This window comes from Petaurus breviceps, unplaced genomic scaffold (assembly GCF_028583685.1).
Source record: "Petaurus breviceps papuanus isolate PSGF00001 unplaced genomic scaffold, PetGlider_PUasm1.0 38, whole genome shotgun sequence".
Lineage (NCBI taxonomy): Eukaryota > Metazoa > Chordata > Mammalia > Diprotodontia > Petauridae > Petaurus > Petaurus breviceps.
In genome coordinates, this window is record NW_027186304.1 from 23,365,252 (window position 1) to 23,381,171 (window position 15,920).

General features: G+C 39.8%; 1 protein-coding gene across 2 annotated transcripts in view; it reads left to right on the forward strand.

Moving 5' to 3' along the window:
- Positions 1–232: 232 nt before the first annotated feature.
- The window catches only part of PPP4R1 (protein phosphatase 4 regulatory subunit 1), an 88,848-nt gene continuing 73,160 nt past the window's right edge, over positions 233–15,920 (forward strand). The window contains exon 1 of one of the 2 annotated variants that reach the window (XM_069099639.1): positions 233–374. In XM_069099639.1, the coding sequence (XP_068955740.1) occupies positions 368–374 (7 nt within the window). In that variant the 5' untranslated portion in view covers positions 233–367. The remainder of the gene's footprint in view (positions 375–15,920) is intronic. The other variant, XM_069099640.1, reaches the window with a different exon arrangement.

Below are 15,920 nucleotides of genomic sequence, written 5' to 3' on the forward strand. Positions count from 1 at the left end.
CCCCCTCCCCTCGCGCGCGTTCTCGCAGCCTCCCAGCCTTTGGGGCGTTGTCAGCCGGAGCTCCCCCCGTGACCGCAGCGGATACCCGCTCGAACCCAAGTCTAGGCTTCCTCCCCGCTGCTTCTCTCGCCCCACCCCCCCCGCGCGCCCTCGAGCTAGCCCATCCTCTCGTCCCGTCCCGTCCCGCCCGGAGCTCCCACCCTGGCTCGCGCGCGCGGGCCCCTAGCAACCCTTCCCCCTCCCACCGCCACCACCTCCCCCTCCAGCCTCTCCGCCCGCGCGCGCGCGTCCACCGGTTCCCTGGCCCGCGCCGATTCCATGTAGTCCCGGATCCCCGGGAGACGGAGGAGGAGGGGGCGACCGCAAGATGGCGGGTACGTGGAGCCCCTGTTCTTCCTGGCCACCGTGGCTCCGCCGGTCTGTCGCCCCCTTAGCTAGGCGGACGGAAGGGTCCTGCCCCAGGGGAGAGGCGAGCCGCGGGCGGTGTGAGTATCGCTCCGCTCCCCCCGCGTCGGGGCCTCGGGCCGGGCCGCCGGGGAGGGGGAGAACCGGCGGGGGCGGGAGGCTAGAGAAAGGAGCGGGCGTGCCTCGGGACGGCGTGGGGCGCGCTCGTGCTGGGGCTCAGTGCTTGTTTCAGCGCCCCCCTCCTGCTAGAGAGCCGCGCTGTGGACCTCTTGGTGGGGGTTCCTGGAGCAGCTGCCTGGGTTTGCTTTCGCCGTGTCCATCGAGCACAGACGCGATGCCCTGTTGGTCATTGGCACATGCTTTCGGAATTTGTTTTCCCGGTTTTCGACCTTTGGAGAAAGTATTGGGAAAGTTGGAAAAATGTTAGGTTGGGAGAGTAGTGAGTGACACAGTCCGAAAATTGTTTCTTGAATGCAAAGGGAAAAAATGCCCCAAAGTTTTTGAACACTGGGACTTTTTAAGAAGTAGAAACCTTGAGGTTTCAAGGGCAGAGCTGCTCACTTTTGTCCGTTTTAAAGGACATAAAACGATTAAACTTCTTTACTATATAGGCATGTTAAAGGACCTTCAGCTTTGCTTTAGCTGGAGTGGGGGGGGACATTTTAATTGTATTTGGAGGTTCTTCATTTTTATTTATGTATTTAGGGAAATCAAAGAGCATGGGGTAAAAACATTAGTAGAGAGGTGGCAATTTGGCATTGGAAGTTTACATTTAAGCAAATTATAGTTAGCTTTTAAACACTTCCATTTATTTGAACTCTTGGAGAAGAACTGGCTAATCCAAGAATTTGTTTTTTAAATATTATTTTTCCCCAATTAAATGTCAAGATAATTTTTAGCCTTCGTTTTTACAGGATTTTGAATGTCAAATTTTTCTCTTTTCCCCTTTTTTTCTTTCTTTTTTTTTTTGGAGGGCAATTGGGGTTAAGTGACTTGCCCAAAGTCACAGGGCTAGTAACTGTGTCAAGTGTCTGAGGTTGAATTAAAACTCAGGTCCTCCTGACTCCAGGGCTGGTGCTCTATTCACTGGGCCACCTAGCTGCCCCCCTTTCTCCCCCTTTTCTTAAAATGGTAGGTGCTTTCATTTAGGTTATGCATGTGCAGTAAAACGTTTCCATATTAGTCACATTTGTGAAAGAAGAAAAAGAACAATAAAAAGAATGAAGTGGAAAAAAGTATGTTTCAATCTCCATTCAGAGTCCATTAGTTCTTTATCTGGATGTGGATAGCATTTTCCTTTGTGAGTTCTTTGTACTTCTATTGGATCATTTGTGTTGATGAGAAGAGCTGAGTCATTCATAGTTGACCATTGCAGGGTGATGCTGTTACTATACAATGTTTTCCTGATTCTGTTCATTTCACTTTGTATCAGTTCTACAAGTTTTTCCAGGTTTTTCTGAAATCTGCCTGTTCATCATTTCTTATTGTACAAAAACATTCCTTTACATTCATTTGCCACAGCTTGTTCATTGTTCCCCAATTGATGGGAATCCCATCAGTTTCCAATATTTTGCCACCACAAAAAGAGCTACAATAAATATTTTTGCACATGTAGGTCCTTTCCCCTTTTTTATGACTTCTTGGGGATACAGACCTAGTCTTGGTATTGCTGAATCAAAGGATCTGCTCAGTGTTATAGCCCTTTGGCATAGCTCCAAATTGCTCTTCAGAATGGTTGGATCAGTTCACAACTCCACCAATATTGTGCATTAGTGTACCAATTTTCTCACATCTCCAACATTTATCATTTTCCTTTTTTGTCATATTAGCCAATATGATAGGTGTGAGGTTGTTTTAATTTGCATTTCTCTAATCAGAAGTGATTTAGAGCACTTCTTCATATGCCTATAGATGGCTTTGATTTCTTCATCAGAAAACTGCCTATTCAATATCCTTTGACCATTTATCAATTTGGGAATGGCGTCTGTTATAAATTTGATTCAGTTCTTTATATATTTGAGAAATGAGGCCTTTATCAGAGACATTTACTACATTGTTTCCCAACTTCCTGCTTTTTATTTTAAATTAATTTATTTTGTTTTCATGGTTCACTTTTCTAAGATTTTGAATTCAAAATTTTTTCCCTTTCCCTTCCTTCCCCCCTCCCAAGATGGCATGCTATATAGTCTGCTTTCCTTCTAATTTTGTTTGCATTTTTTTTGTTTGTGCAAAAGCTTTTTAATGTAATATAATCAAAATTATCTGTTTTACCTTTTGTAATGCTCTATTTCTTGTTTGGTCATGAACCTCTAACTCACTTAACTTCTTTAAGAATTTGGATACTATACCACTTGGTGCATATATATATTTAGTATTGATATTGTTTCACTGTCTATGGTATCTTTTAGCAAGATGAAGTTTCCTTCCTTGTCTCTTTTAATTAGGTCAATTTTTGCTTTCTCTGGGATCAGTATTGCTACCCCTGCTTTGTTTACTTCAGATGAAGCATAATAGATTCAGCTCCAGCCCCTTTCCTTTACTTAGTGTGTGTATCTCTCCTTCAAATGCATTTCTTGTAAACAACGTATTGTAGGATTCTGGGTTTTGAAAATCTCTGCTGTCTGCTTGCGTGTTGTGGGAGAGTTCATCCCACTCACCGTCCGCGCTGTGATCACTAACTGTGTATTTCCTTCCATTCTATTTTTCCTCATGTTTGTCCTCTCTCTCCTTTCACCTTTTCCCTCCTGGACAGTGTTTTACTTTTGTCTTCTGCCTCCCTTGGCCTGCCCTCTCTTCTGTTAGATTGGTTTCCCTTGCCCCAGCCCCTTTGCTTAATCTGCTTGCCTCCTCGGCCCTGTTGGGTAAGATAGATTTTTGCATTCAACTGATTATTTGTATTATTCCCTCTGAGCCAATATTGATGAAAGTAAGGCTCAAATTTGCCTCTTCCCCACTTCCACATCTTTTCCCCCACTGTGATAGGGTTTTGTGCCTCTTCATGTGAAATAACTTATCCCATTTTTGCCATTCTCTTTCTGACACACTTAGTACGCTCCTCTCCCTCATCCCTTATTTTTTGTCATTCCCTCAAATGGACCTTATCCCCACACTCTCTGTCTAGATATAGTCTTTCTAACTATGCTGTAGTTATAGTATATAACTGTACAATTTTTATGAATCATAAGAATCGTCTTCCCATGTAGTGATGTAAATAGTTCACCTCCATTGAATCCCTTACATTTTCTTTTCTCTTTTTAGGCTTCTATTGGGTCTTAATTTTGGGAATTAAATTTTTTGTTCAATTCTGGTCTTAGGAAAGCTTGAAATCCTTCTATTTCATTGAATGACCATTTTTTTCCTTGAAGTATTATGCTTAATTTCACCAGGTAGGTGATTCTTGGTTGTAGTGCTAGTTCCTTTGCCTTCTATATTTGTTTGGTTTTAGAATGAATTTTTTACCTTGGGCTAATATTAAAATTAACATGCCTTATGTGAATGTATACCAAGTAAACACATAGCAGATATTTAATAAATATCAAATCAAAACTGACAGTATAGATAACCCGTAATCACATCTAGCAATTTAGAGTTAACTACACAGTACTTACTGGTGACATTCTCATTTTTAAATTAGTTGCTAACACTTTCCAGTATTTGTCTTTTTCGTTTCCCAAATTAAACTTATTTTATTAAATTTCCCAGTACAAGTGTACCTTGTTTTATACAATAGACATATTCCAGAAAAGTTTGGTGCAGATTAGTGTTTCAGATTTAATTGTACCATTTAAAAGAAATATTTCCTTTTTGGCAAGTATGATCATATCTTAAAACTTAGCATTTCAGAATTAAACATAAAAGATTTGTGTAAAGGAAGTAATCGCTTTCTAAGTAAACCCTTTAAATTTTTTCATCCAGCAGAAAAGACCTTCCTTTGACTTTACTCTTTCATCTTAGTTCTCATGTGTCTCTCCTAATAACTTTAAAATGTCAACTTGTGATGATTTTAAATGAATAATTTTACTCCTACAAGTAGAGATGGCCAGTGCTTATGAAATATTTGGGGAGGGGTTCCTCCTAAGGATTATTTTTTGGGGAGAGCAAGAATCTCTAAGTAAGTGGATGAATGTGAGGCAGGGTGGCATAGTGGAGAGAGTGGCCAGTCTGTAGTCAGACCCCAGTGACCTTGGGAAAGTCACTCTACATGATTTATAACTTCTTTCAGCATATTGTTAGATATTACGGATTCATTTATTTTCAGGTTCAATAAATTTCTTTCAAGGTGTCCCCCATAACATAGATGACCTAAATTTCTCAGATACATACAGTTAAAGCTTAGAATGAATGTAAAAGAGTAGCACTCCCTGACATCACATTTGTACATTTGGGTCCAGTGGGCGGGAACTTTAGTTTAATCGCTGCTTGCATTCATCATAAAAATATTCAGGTCAAGAGAACTTGGAAAGTATAGGCTACATTCAGTGACCACTTTAAAATTCTTCAGGTTATGCTATGATTTGTTTGGCAAACAGAAGGAAAGAGGTTTAGAAGAGATTGGGAACTAGTTACATCAGGACTAAAGAGAAGACGGCTTTCAAGTTCCACTAAAATTTTGGCCCTGTTTTCTACACATTTGTGACTCTTACCTTTTAAAAGGCCTGAGTGCCTAAGTAACCTACCCTTACAAATTCATTGCCCCTGTGATCAAAGCCAGGTACCTCTACAGAGCTGCTTGGCCCAGTAGAATAGATGAGTAAAGTTATGGGAGGCTATGGGTGTGGAATATCATGTACTTTTGGATGGGATGAATATATTGATTGTTAATAAAATACTTGCTTCATTTTTTAATCGTTGTTTTCAGGGGCTGGGTTGGGAGTGGGGCAGAGGGAAGGGATTAAAAAAGATACGATCTGGAGTAGATAAAGAGAGCCTCCAGGTGAGCTCACGCTGGCTCCTGCTGTGCAGCAATGGATAATCACAGACTGTCAGATTATATGACAGTAAAACAGGAATGTACATGAATACAAATAACCAAATACATTACATAGTATTGGACAAAACTACAAAAAAAAAATACTAAGCACCACAGTAAGATTTCTATATACCTTGATGACTGGGTGCCCAGGATTTGTGAAACTATTTGTGAAACTTTGGGCTAAAGTCACATGCCTTTGCAGTTCAGCTTCTTTGTCTGGCAAATAGCACTAGATTGAGGACAGACCTATATTCCTTTGTGCTATACCTTTGTGTACCTGGTTTTGCTTCTAGGACTAAATTAAGTTTACTCCCAGAGATTACTTTTAACCTTTTTTTTAAAAAAAGATAAAGGTAAACTCTGTAGGGTAGTACTCAGCACGTAGTGGGTACATAATGTTTATTGATAGAGTTAGGAAAGACTAATGATGTGTCTGTAAACATTTTGTGTTTTTACCTTTAATTGATTTTTACCTTTTAATTTTGTAAAAGATGTGATATATTGGGAACACTTAAAATGACTTGGTGCCACACTGACTGGCTTTAGAGTTAGAAGATAGTCTATGTAAAATGTATTTTTTCACTTTTAAAATATTTTAGATATGAATTTCAAAATATGGCCAAGAGTATGTGTGATAACATATCAAATGACAGGGATTACTTTAGAATTTTACATGGATTTATAGTCACATTTTTAGACATACCATTGATTAGGGATTATAGAATAGATTTAAACCTTTACTAGTATATAAAATTCAATCCTTTGCATAGATTATGATAGTTTTCCAGATATTTATAATTTGGGGGTAGGAGATAATATTTTCCAATCCATTCAGGATTAATGAGTTAATTTTTTTTTTTTTTTTTAAGCAATTGGGGTTAAGTAACTTGCTCAAGGTTACACGGCCAGTGATTTCTGGGTGTGGTGCTGAGTGTCCGAGCCCGGGATACGATCCAGGTCATCCCAACACTGGAGCGGGTGCTCTTACTCGCTGAGCCACCTGGCCACCCCTAAGCAATTGGGGTTAAGTAACTTGCTCAAGGTTACATGGCCAGGTGTTTCTGGGTGGGTGCTAAAGTGTTTGAGCCCGGGATTCGATCTCCAGGTCTTCTCAACACTGGAGCCGGTGCTCTTACTCACTGTGCTACCTGGCCGCCCCTAATGAGTTAATTTTTAAATATTTCTGCTTGTTAAAGGCTCTTTGATGGAAAGAAAATATTTTAGGTCTCCCTTCACTCGTGCTAATCAAATAGTAGACTGTTTGTATGAATTATTTCTGTACTTCAGTAGATCTGTGATCCTCATTATGGATACTTCCTCTAGTGGTGCAGATGCCTTCTTGACCATTTTTGTCCTATAGATCCCTAGTGGTGGGGGGGAGGAAGGGCTGCCTTTAACATTCAGGAAACCTTTATAAAGCTCACTTGACACTATGTGGATACCATTGAACACTTCTGTCAGCTTTCTTTTGGTCTTGTTCCATGACTTGGCCATCTTTCATTCGAGTTATATAACCCTTTGACATCCTTTTTATTCCTTCTGCTCAGTTTTTATGTAAATAGGTTTGCAATATAATTTGTTTATAATTTGTTGCATTTTACTCACACCCACTGTTGCCTTTGGGTGACTAACAACTTTGATTCTTCAGATTTGTGTGCCATAACTTGAGTTGCTATGACTTAAAGGAAAATTCATCTCTTGGTGGCTAACCATTTGAGTGATGAAGCTTGGGTTTTGCTAGACTGCTTCTTAAGCCATTCCCTTAGTTTTGAAACCTTTCCTATTTGGTAAAAGACCTGTAAAGGCTAACACTACACTGGCAAAGCCTTTGAGAACTCAGTCCCCTTCACAGAAGAAAAAAAGTAATATAGGAAGACTTTAGTGGAAGGCATATTATATATGTGTGTGCATCCATGCATGTATACATACACACATATACCTATATATGTACACAGATAGGTAGATACACATAGATGTAAGTATCCTTTGAAAATATCAGAATTGGAGTTGAAGGGATGCTCATTTAAGAAAACAAAATTCTGGCCAAGGTTTAATTGGAAGTGATTGGTTTATCAGAGATCTTGCCATGGTGTTGTAGTATGTTTATCTACAAAGTATTGCCACTTTTTTTTTTTTCTGTAGCTAACACCTAAGTACTGATGCTGATAAATCCTTGGAATGTGCAAGATTGTGGAACCTTTCTGTGTAGTTTTTGATATTCCAAAGAAGTGATGGGGGTGATAAAAAAGATACAAGTATCTACTTTTTCCAGAGGTCCCTTTGGTTGTCTTACGTGGTATTGAGATTCTGTGGAACATTTAAAAACCACTTCTACCCATCTTAGAACATAGATTGCTATTTATGGGCAGACTCTTTTAAATGTATAAGTTGCAAATAAGCCCTTAACCTCTGTGCTCGAGCAGCCTATATTCTATTCTGAGTGTTAAATTGGGACTTGATAAGCTTATTTATGAGTCATCAGATTTGTTAGACTGGCTTCTCTAACATAGTTTACCTGAGAAGACTATTTTGCTTTTTATTTTTGTGCAGATGGGAAAGATGTTATAGATTGATTGGGTACATTAAAAATTTGTCCACATATGCAGTGTCACATTCAGTGATTCAATTAACTAATCCTTTTTTGTGAAACCAAAATAAACTAATGAGAAACATGCACCCCAAATTATTTTCTAAGTCATACGTGGCAGAGTTGCTTGGGTTTATAGTTACATAACAAAACTACTTAAGAGCATTACTTCTATTTGAAAGTAAAAATGGCAAAGTTTCCTAAGGTTTTTGTTTTTTCCTCCAGCCTTTGCTTTCTTTATTCTTTTGTCTATTGGCCTGATGCCCTCTTTAATCATTTTCCCAACAAAACATAAAAATGAATATCAGTTAAATTGTAATTGTTTAATCAGTAGGTGTAACTGGTATGAGATCTACAGGGGGCAAATGTGGTGGTTCAAAAAAGTTTATTACAGTAATCTTTAGTTATCTTTTCCATTTTTCCATATGTTGTCCTTCCATTTTCATCCTTAAATAACCTTGGGACTTCATGTAGCTGGATCTCGTGGCAGGCTTCCTTTAAACCAGTTTTATCCTCCACTGTTTACTTTCTGCTTTATAAGACAGTACTACTCATAATTGTCCCCTACCGTTTGTAAGATTTTACAGATGAGTTTATTCTATACCAGTACTTCGCCTTTAATGTTTTGTATCCGAGTCTAATGTTTCTGGCACAACAGATGGTGTAGGTAGAGTCAGGAAAACCTGGGCTCAAAACTGATCCCAGATATTTACTAGCTGAATGACCTTGTGTGTTTTTTAAACTCTGTTTGCCTCAGTTCTCCTCCACTGTAAGATGGGGATGATAATAGCACCTACCTGACAAGGTTATTGTGAGGATCAAATGAGATATTTGTAAAGTGCTTAAAGGCACAGTGTGTGGTATATAGTGGGTGCTTCATAAATGTTCGCTGTTGTTATATGATGATACTTTTCTGTGTTTTTTTGGTGGTCCATGGTAGTAGATTTGTAGGAGGTTAAAATATAAATATTGTAGCTGGAGTCTGTCATTTCTGATCTTCAGTTCCCATTTTTTCATTGCTGTTTATTTGATTAAATAGTTCAGAATTGAGTGATTTTAATTGTATGCCGTATCTTTTTATTTGCTATCCTTTCTTTTTACTTCTGATCTCTGCCCTGACAAGTCATTGGTCTGGCTGTACTAGACAGCTGATTCAGGGATAACTCCCCCATCAGTAACAAGTCTTTTCCTGTCTTGAAATACATCCTATTTCATTTTTGTGATGTTATTTTGTGCTTGCAAGGACTAGCCCCTACTAATGCTGTTCTAAAAGTTCATGATACAAAACCTTGAGGATTCTGTATAATCTGCAGTCTTTTACCTCATTTCTTTTTCCCAAATGATGTTTTCCCATGTATTTCTCATCCTCATGTTTGCCACCTTTGCATTGAAGTCATTGGATTATCAAAGTATAGATTGATTTAACTGGAGAAGTTTTACTGACTTCTAAATAGAATTTATCTTTATTTTCATCCACCAACCCTGGAGTTAGGAAGACCTGAGTTCAAATCCAGCCTTAGACACTTAACACTAGCTGTGTGACCTTGGGCAAGTCACTTAACCCCAATTGCCTTGCCTTCCCCCCTCCAAAAAGCCCCCCCAAAAAGATGCATCCATCCTTTTACCATTATAAAACCGAGGTGGCCTCTTATGAGGAAGAAAAAAATGTTAGCTCAATGATCAAGACAAGATTAGTTTTCAGTAATCCTTTATAAAATATTTTAGAGGAAAAAGATAACTTCTGATAAAGCATATGCCTAACTCACAATTGTTGTGAATTGTTGCAAATAATTGTTCCTTAAGCTTAGGCATCTGTGTGGTAAATATTATATTGCTGTACTTTTAGATCCTAGATGTATATATTGACTTACTAAGAGTACTTTATTAAAAATCTAGTCTTAGTTTAATATTTTCCCTTTTTTAAAAAAAATTATATTAATACCTTTTGTGTTTACATCACGGTCATTTTCAGACATCCTCCTCTCCCCCCATCCTTTTCTTTTTTCACAAAGAAAATAAGTCAAACAAAGTGACAACAATCTTGGCACTCTATGCAGTATGCTATAACTCTAGGTTCTCTTCCCTCCATTATCTCATCTCTTCCTGGGGCAAGATTGATTGCTACATCTACACAGTGTTCAGCTTTGTTTTAGTGTTCTTTTCAGTTGCATTATTGTAATTGTATATATATTTTTTCCTGGTTTCCATTCCTTGATTATTATGTATCATTTCATACAGATGTTCCCATGATTCATGGTTATGGATAAACTGATAGCCCTTTATTTGAAGCCTGCCTCAGAAGTTTACTAACCTGAGTTCCCTCAGCAAGTCACTTAAACTTCTTTGACCTCGTTATCTCATCTGTAAAGTGAAAGGATTAGACTTCATAAACTTTAACATCCCTACCACTTCTAAATCTATAATTCATGATCTTCTAAGGGCAGCTAGGTGGTAGAGTGGATAAAGTGCAGACCTGAGTACAAATCCAGCTTCAGCCACTAACTGTGTTACCCTGGGCAAGTCACTTTAACCTCTGTTTGTCTCAGTTTCCTCATCTGTAAAACGGGGATAATAATAGCACCTACTTTCCTGGGTTGTTTTAAGGATAAAATGAGAATAATAATTGTAAAACACTTAGTACAGTGCCTGGCACATAGTGAGTACTGTGTAAATGTTAGACATTATTAGCTATTATTATTTGGATCCTCATTTGTTCCTTACTGTGCAGTAAGACTCCATTATTTTCATTTACCACAATTTATTCAGCTGCTGTGCAATCAGTGGACATTCTGGTTTATTGCTTCTATTAATATTTTAGTATATATAGGACCTTTATATCTGTTGGTTTCTGATGACTGTATGGCTGGCAGAGTGAGAGTTTTGGATTAAGGGTCATGAAAAGTTTAGTAACTCATCTGACATAATTCCAAATTGTTTTCCGAAGTGGTTGAATCGTTTTGCCTTTGCAAAAACTAATTTTATACAGTCAAAATTAACTCTTTTTCTATATATGTTGCCTTAAAGCATTTATGACTTTAAAAAAAAATCTCCAATAGAAATTGAATCTCAGCCCTTCTAGAAATCCTATAGTCCCAGTTCAGAAGATGGACATCTCAATTCATGTAAAAGGTGACTCTGAAGAAACTTTGGAGCTACAGAACCCACAAAATGACACAGAGAAGCTAACCTCCCACTGAGGACAGGCCAGCAGGAAGTGGCCAGTGCAGGGCTCTGGGAGCCAAGCCCAGCCCCACGTGAGCTTGAAGTTTTAGTCTCAGGGTGGGTCTGACCAGCCACCAGCTGGAGGGAATTCAGATCCCTAGCAGCTATGGTGGTTTCCAGAATTATCAACACATGATGCTAAGTTCAAAGTGAGAGATCAGTATAGTATGGACTTTGGGATCCAGTAGTTCAGGAGGGAGGTTGGCCTTTGCCCCTGGGGTGAGAAGCAGCTGAGGCACAGTGGCCGTGCATCCACAGCCACCTGGCAGCTTCAGCTCCTGGTCTGCAGAGTGTAGGGGGACCAAGCAAGCAGTCTGAGGGGTAATTGCTCTTGCTTTCACCTGCTTGGATCTGGATTGTGATCTAGGATGGAGGTCCTGGGGTGTGCGACCAGCTTGCCAGAACATGTGGAGGCTTCAGAGAGGGCACCCAAGTAATACCTTCAGGAGCTGAGAAAACCCCAGCAATTGGGATGAAGCTTCCCTCTCTGGTAGCAGAGTCCTACTGTGGCAAAAAGCTCAAAAGTCAAGTAATTGAGTGGCAACATGAGCGGGCAAAGGAATTAAACTAACCACAACAATCCAACTTTTCACTCCTATTTTGGGGAGAAAAAGGATCAAAACATGGAACAGGAGGAAGATAGTGAAGTTAGAACTCCTGCACCAAAAGCTTCCAAGAAAAATACAAGCTGGTTACAGACCATAGAGGACCTTAAGAAGGATTTTGAAAACCAAATAAGAGAAGTAGAGGAAAAATTGGGAAGAAAAATGAGAATGATGCAAGAAAATTATGAAATGAGAGTCAACAACCTGACTATAGAAAATAACACCTTAAAAAACAGACTAACTCAAATGGCAAAAGAGGCTCAAAAAGGCAATGAGGAGAAGAATGCCTTAAAAAGCCGAATTTGCCAGATGGAAAAAGAATCTCAAAAGCTGACTGAAGAGAATCATTCCTTCAGAATTAAGATTGGAGCAAATGGAAGCTAGTGACTTTCTCAGAAATCAAGATACTATTAAACAGATGAAAAAATAGAAGGCAATGTGAAATATCTCATTGAAAAAACCCCTGACCTGGAAAATAGATCCAGGAGAGATAATTTAAAAATTATTGGACTACCTGAAAGCCATGATCAAAGTAAGAACCTAGAAATCATTCTTCAAGAAATTGTCAAGGAAAATTGCTCTGATGTTTTAGAACCAGAGGGCAAAATAGAGTTTGAAAGAATCCACTGATCACCTCCTGAGAAATATCCCAAAAAGAAAACTCCTAGGAATATTATAGCCAGGTTCCGGAGTTCCCAGATCAAGGAGAAAATATTACAAGCAGCTAGGAAGAAACAATTTGAATATTGTGGAAACACAATCAGGATAACACAGGATCTGGCAGCTTCTACACTGAGGGATCGAATGGCTTGGAATGTGATATTCCAGAGGTCAAAGGAGCTGGGATTAAAACCAAGAATCACCTACCCAGCAAAACTGAGTATCATGTTTCAGAGGAAAATATGGTCATTCAGTGGAATAGAGGACTTTCAAGTATTCTTGAAGAAAAAACCATAGTTGAATAGAAAATTTGACATTCAGATACAAGAAGCAAGAGAAGTATGAGAAGGTAAACAGGGAAAAGAAATCATAAGGAACTTATCAAAGTTAAACTATTAACATTCCAAAATGGAAAAATGATAATTGTAACTGATGAAAGTAGTTGAAGGGAATAGAAATGTGTGTGTGTATCTTTATATATAAACACATACATATATATGTCTATATAGGAGGGTATATGGGCATATGAATACATATGTGAATGTGTGTATATATGTGTACAGGTATACATAGATAGAGGGCACAGGACCAATTTTTGTTGTTGTTGTTGCTTTTTGGAGGACAATTGGGGTTAAGTAACTTGCCCAAGGTCACACGGCTAGTTTTTTTGTGTTAAGTGTCTGGGCCGCATCCGAACTCAGGTTCTCCTGACTCTGGGGCCGGCACTCTACTCACTGCACCACCTAGCCTCCCCCACAGGACCAATCTAATAGGAAGGGATGATACTTAAAAGGTGAAATTAAGAGGTGAGAGAGGAATATAATGAGAGGAGATGGGGAGAGACAGAATGGGGTAAACTATCTCATAGAGAAGAGGTAAGGGAAAATGGTTACAATCGAGGGGAAGAACAGGAAGGCAAAAGGGAATGTGTCAACTTTATTCTCATTGAATTTGGCTTAGGGAGGGAATGACATACACACTAAATACAGTATCTTACCCTACAGGAGAATAGGGGGGAAGGGGATGAGAGCGGGGATGATGGAGGGGGAGGGAAGTTGGAAGCACCCACTTTTGAAAAGGGACAGGATCAAAGTAGAGAATAGAACAAGTGGGAGGTGTGATAGGAGGGAGGGAAATATAGTCAGTCTTGTACAAAGTATCTACTATGGAAATATTTTGCATTAGCTACACATGTACAAGCTATACTGAACTGCTTATCTTCCCAGTCAGTAAGGGTGGGTGACAAGGGAGGAAGGGAATGAATCTGGAATTCAAAGTTTTAACATCAAATGTTTAAAATATGTGTATATGTGTGTGTGTATACATATATATATATACACACTATTATTAATATTATTTTACATGTACCTGGGAAATAACATATACAGGCACTGAGGCATAGAGATCCACTGTGCTCTACTGGAATATTGGAGAGGGTATGGGAAAAGATAGGGAGAGAGGGGATTGGAGGAGGCGATATCCAATGGAATCACTATTTCAGGGTGGTGGGTAGGGGAAAAACAGGGAGAAAATTTGTAACTCAGAATCTTGCGGAAACGAATGATATGAACTAGAAGTTAATAAAGCATTTGACTAAAAAAAAAAAAGATGGCCATCTTCCACAACCTTTCTCCCACCATCACTTCCAGTCCCCACACCTTCAAGATAACTGGACAAATGGAGGAATTAGCATTCCCCTCTCCTCACCTTCATCCGTGAAAGGAAGGAATGAAGCATTTGTTAAGAATCTGATACCAGGGCAGTGGCTCAAGGGATAGAGTATTGGACCCAAATTTGATCCCAGACAACGGGCATGTCACTTAACCTAGTAAATGACCAAGGAAGGAAATAGCAAACCACCCCAATATCTTTGTCAAGGAAACCTCAGAAGGGGTCATGAAGAGTCGAAAGATGTCTGGAAAATGACTACACAACAAAAGTATGTCAGGTACTGGGTTAAAGCACTTTACAGATTTGTCATTTGCTCCTTCCAGCAACCCTAGGGGGTAGGTGCTATTAACATCCCCCTTTTACTGAGGTAAACAAATGACTTAGCCCAATGGCACACAGCAAATAGTAGTCAATAGTTAGTAAACATTTATTAAGATCCTCCTATGTGCCTAACTCTGTGCTGAGTCCTGGGGATCCAAATAAGAAAAAGGCAGTTCCTACACTCTAGCAACTTGCTGTTTCTTCTGGGGAAGACTATATACAAAAGGAATTTGAAAGAGGAGTGGGCCTGAGAGGGCTCAAGGAATTGAAACCAAGCAGAGGAACTGATAGAAAATGAAATTAACTGGAAAATTTGGGGTCCTCCATATAATGGGAGGCTTTGGGAGAAGTATCTTGCTTGTCCCCCCCTCCCCCCAAGGTAATTGAGGGTATTGAGTGAGGTGTTGAATATTAGAGCTGGATTAATTTCCATGATGATGAGATTTCAGGTGATAAGTTTATCCTAGGGCATACATAATGTTCCTAGAAACTGAAAAAAAAAAAAAAGCAGCTGATAGAAAATGGAGTGTCTGAGGCAGAATTTGAACTCAGGTCTGACTGTCTCCAGACTGGGCACTGAATCAGGTAGATGCCTCCTAACCTTGGAAGGGGAGAAGAGAGAAGCAGAAAAAAATCAGGCGGGGTTAAGGTTGAGTATGTCTCACCTAGGATTCCATGACTTGTAGTGGAGGGGAGCTGCAGCTGGGCCCAGAATCACATGGGACTGGGCTTGCCCCTACCTGCTGGTAACAGTCTGCTTGACGTCTCAGGTCTAGCCCACTCAGAGTAGGAGGGCTAAAAATGGATGAGATTTGCCATAGCAAGGCAGGGAGGACCTTTCTGGTCCTGACTTGTACTCTACCCATACCCTTTACAAAGGGTAGGGCTCTTCTAGTCATATGCTGCTGAAGTCACAGCCAAGTAGTTCTACACACCTAAATGAGGTTACAGGTCAATCAAAAGTTGATAAAAGTTGGGTCAGCTAGGTGGCGCAGTGAATAGAGCACCGCAACTGGAGTCAGGAGGACCTGAGTTCAAATGCAACCTCAGACACTTGACAAACTTACTAGCTGTATGACCTTGGGCAAATCAACCCCAGTTGCCTTGCCTTCCATCCCCCTCCAAAAAAAACAAAGTTGGTAGGTGTTTGTTAAGCACCTACTGTGTACTGGGCACTGCTAAGCACTGGGGATACAAATACAGAAAAGAAAGACAGCCTCTCCCCTCAAGGAGTTTACCATCTAATGGGGGAAGACTACACACTGAAGGAAGCTGAAAGGGAGGACGGCAAAGTACCCTGCTATGTGTGGTGAAGTCAGAGAAGTCCCAAAGTAGTATTAGCAAGGTGGGAAATATAATGTCTGTGCTGAGCAACCTCTGTGGGTGGAGGTTTTGGGGATTAGATTCTGTGCTCAGAAGTTCAAATTCCCTAAGCTCAGGTAACATGAATAACACCCTTAGGATTTAGGGGCCAAAT